At 42.8% G+C, this 3,414-nt stretch overlaps 1 protein-coding gene across 1 annotated transcript; it reads left to right on the plus strand.

Annotated features, from left to right (window-relative positions):
- The first annotated feature begins 285 nt into the window (after window positions 1–285).
- Window positions 286–1,863, plus strand: LOC120301180 (GTP-binding protein Rhes-like). The gene has a single exon (XM_039328048.1). It carries the CDS (start codon window positions 591–593, stop codon window positions 1,212–1,214), a length of 624 nt encoding a protein of 207 aa, XP_039183982.1. The 5' UTR covers window positions 286–590; the 3' UTR covers window positions 1,215–1,863.
- Window positions 1,864–3,414: the final 1,551 nt, after the last annotated feature.

Genomic DNA, 3,414 nt, shown 5'->3' on the forward strand with positions numbered 1-3,414 from the left:
CTGGTTGAGCTAGCTATAGTGGCTAATCTCAGAAGGGAGAAAAATGTAAGTCTTTCACATCCACGGCAGCTGAAAGCCAGCCAGGCAAGCCTTTGCAATAAGTCAGTCTCTCTCAATAACTCTCTCTCTCTCTCTCTCTCTCTCTCTCTCTCTCTCTCTCTCTCTCTCTCTCTCTCTCTCTCTCTCTCTCTCTCTCTCTCTCTCTCTCCTCCCCCCCCCCACAGGCTGAGATTTGATTTCAGAGACAGCATTCAGCGGATTGGTTTAGACTTTTCTTCTCTCTCCTACATTGTGCCCGTCCCTTAAAATTCTCTCCAGCACAGATTGGGGGAGCTTTGAGACTCTCTGTGTGTCTGTGACAGCAAGGAGTGTAAATAAAGGGGAAATAAGCAGGGATACTGTGGACACAATTGCAGTTCTCCCAGTAACTAGACAAAGTTGGTGACAAGAGTGGAAGTGACTTGCCAGGCAACAGTGGAAAACAAGGCTGTTCCCTGAAGCCAGATTGCCTAAAAACCAGCAAGCTTTCTTTTGTTGGTGTTTGGGACTTGAGAGTTTTGCCCCCATCCATCTGCAAGATCCAGGGAAGCATGTCTCTGGCTGGGAAGAAGAGCCAAGTACGCCTGGTGTTTCTGGGGGCAGCCGGGGTTGGCAAGACATCCCTCATCCGGCGATTCCTGCAGAACACATTTGAGCCAAAGCATCGTCGGACAGTAGAGGAGCTGCACAGCAAGGAGTATGAGGTTAGTGGAATTACCATCAAGGTGGAGATCCTGGACACTAGTGGTAGTTATTCGTTCCCAGCGATGCGCAAGCTCTCCATCCAGAACAGTGATGCTTTTGCTTTGGTGTATGCTGTGGATGATGCGGAGTCCTTTGAGTGTGTGAAGACGTTACACAGGGAGATCCTTGAGCTGAAAGAAGATAAGTTGCCACCGATTGTAGTGGTGGGCAATAAAGCGGAAACTGGTGGGGTTAGGCAAGTGTTGCCTGAAGATGTTCTCTCCGTGGTGGAGCTTGATTGGAACAACCGTTTCCTGGAGGCATCTGCTAAGGAGAATGAGAATGTGATGGAAGTTTTCAGGGAGCTGCTTCAGCAAGTCAACCTGCCCATCCTGCTGAGCCCTGTTGTGCGGAGAAGACGCGAGACTTTCTCCAGTGAAGCCCCCTTGAGGCCCCCCATGAACAAAGCAAATAGTTGTACCATCTGTTGAACTCTGTGAGAATGTCAGCATCAAGATGGTTTTCTTTTCTTTTGTTTTGTTTTGTTTTGCAAAACCTAGTCACTATCGGTATGGGATGTTGTCTGTAAACAGTGTCATATCTCTAAATCCAAGGTGATCTTCTCACCAAATTAAGGCTGTAATGTGTAAAGTGGAAGAGACACCTCCTGTATGACACAGAGCTCTACCTTGGCTAAGCTAAAGGAGGGAATATGGGTCAGTTGGCTAATGTCTGAAACAATAATGGAGGGTCAGCAAGGTATAGAGCACGAACTGCAAAGGTGAGCATTTGAGGAATCTCTTAAGGAACATTTCATTCTGGGGACATCTACAGATGGTTTGTATTTTCAGATGGCTGAGTAGATTTTGCTTCAAGAGGGGGAAGGTAGACAATTTCATGTTTATTGAACAGCAAATGTATGTGTGTTGCTTCCTATACTAGAGTGTTTTTTATTTCTAATTGCATGAATATGTCCTTGCACTGATTATGTTTACACTGAGCTAAATCATTTTGGTGACATCTCTGCATCTATACTCTGGAAAGAGATGCATCTCCCAGTGGGTCTGAACATGGTTTTGATTTTTTTCTAAATAACTTTTCAAAGCTTGTATCCAATAAAAGAAAAGTGAAACCCTGCCAGTAACTCTGCCAGAAGCACTTTGTATTTGCATTCTTGCTGTAAGGGGTGCAACTAGAACAGCAACACGCCACCAGTTTCTATTGCACTGATTTCTACTTTCTGATTTTGTTCTCATGCATTTCTAGGTCATGCACCTGCTGAGCTTGTATAGGTTGCTATGCTCTTGGGATTTTTGAGACAGATGCAAGATTGAGAGGATGCCTCTTAAGAGACATCAGTTTCAGTTCCTTCTTAGTTATACCCTTGTGGGCATAAACTCTGGGAATATCTTGTTCTCTCAGCTGGATTTCTGCAGAATGAAAGTGATAATAATCCCTCTTACTGATTAGGAAGCTATGAAAGAAATGTTGTTTGTTATGTCACATTACATTTATTTGCTAGGATAAAAGTTCCAGTGGCATCAGGAAGGCACTGCTGTGACTGATGTGCTTACGATTTCAGTTCACTTAAGCTACATAGATTAATAGGAAGTAATTTGTCTTCTGAGTTCTATCAAAAGAGGAACTACCAGGAGGTACATTTGTTCTGTGTTTTGTCACAGCAGAAAAGCAACAGTATGTATTTTATGAAGAAATGATTTTTCATACTGCAAAACAAAGCCATAAATACGGTAAACTGATAGTAAACAAAATTACAATTTGAAGGAAAGAGTGGATTGTAGATGGTGAACATAAGATGTTTTAGTAATCTTCATACATTAAACCAGAGTAGTGGATTACCCATTGAACTATCACATTTGTATTTATTTAAGCATTTATGAGTCAAAACAACGTTCCTACTTCTGGCTACTGCTCCCTCTGGTATTTCAATTCCCAATTCTTTTTACTAGCTGGGATTCTAGCAGATGAGTCGGTCATTCTCTCACATAGCCAGTCCAAAACATAAGCACAATTTCTCTCTTCTGGGCTCTTTGGTCAATACCCAATATAGTGGGAAGGTAGTTGGGTGCCTCACCGGTCCTCCTGTTCAGTGTTCCTGTGCATTTTTGGCCTTGAGGAACAAAACAAGATATTTCCTTCAGGGCTGGCTGCTAGTGAAATAATAATTGCATTAAAATGATAATGGGTGGCTGAAGATTTACGCCATATATGTTCAGTTCACAGATTAATATCTGTATCTTGATTGGTTGTGGGGAATTGTTGAAGATCGTATATGGGAATCAAGGAGTACATTCCTCAGGACACTCTTGCTACTGGCATGGTTGTGGGGAGACTGAGTTATGACTATGTCATGCAGAAGTGACACAGGGTCCTCCCAGAAGAGGGAGATCTAGAGAAGTGGTGCGAAGGGCAAGATCATGCACGAGACATCCCTGTATTAGAATGAACTCTGGCGACAATCTTTCCTTTAGAATGTCTGAGGTTGGCCATGCCTTAGGAACGATGAGTACAGAAGAACTAGCAAAAGTAGTGCACATTTAATTTACACCAATTTCTCTCATATCAAAAATAGTGGGAACTAAGCTTCTTCCCTCCCTCCCTCCTTCCCTCCTTATCTTAAAGGACAAAAATAAAAAGATTCCAATTAAAACCATTATCATTAGCAAAGAA

Source organism: Crotalus tigris, unplaced genomic scaffold (genome assembly GCF_016545835.1).
Source record: "Crotalus tigris isolate CLP2741 ecotype Arizona unplaced genomic scaffold, ASM1654583v1 scf7180000024370.6872682, whole genome shotgun sequence".
Lineage (NCBI taxonomy): Eukaryota > Metazoa > Chordata > Lepidosauria > Squamata > Viperidae > Crotalus > Crotalus tigris.

What these genes read in the sequence shown, in the direction of transcription:
- LOC120301180 (XM_039328048.1), top strand. Translation starts at nt 591, where the DNA reads ATGTCTCTGGCTGGGAAGAAGAGCCAAGTACGCCTGGTGTTTCTGGGG.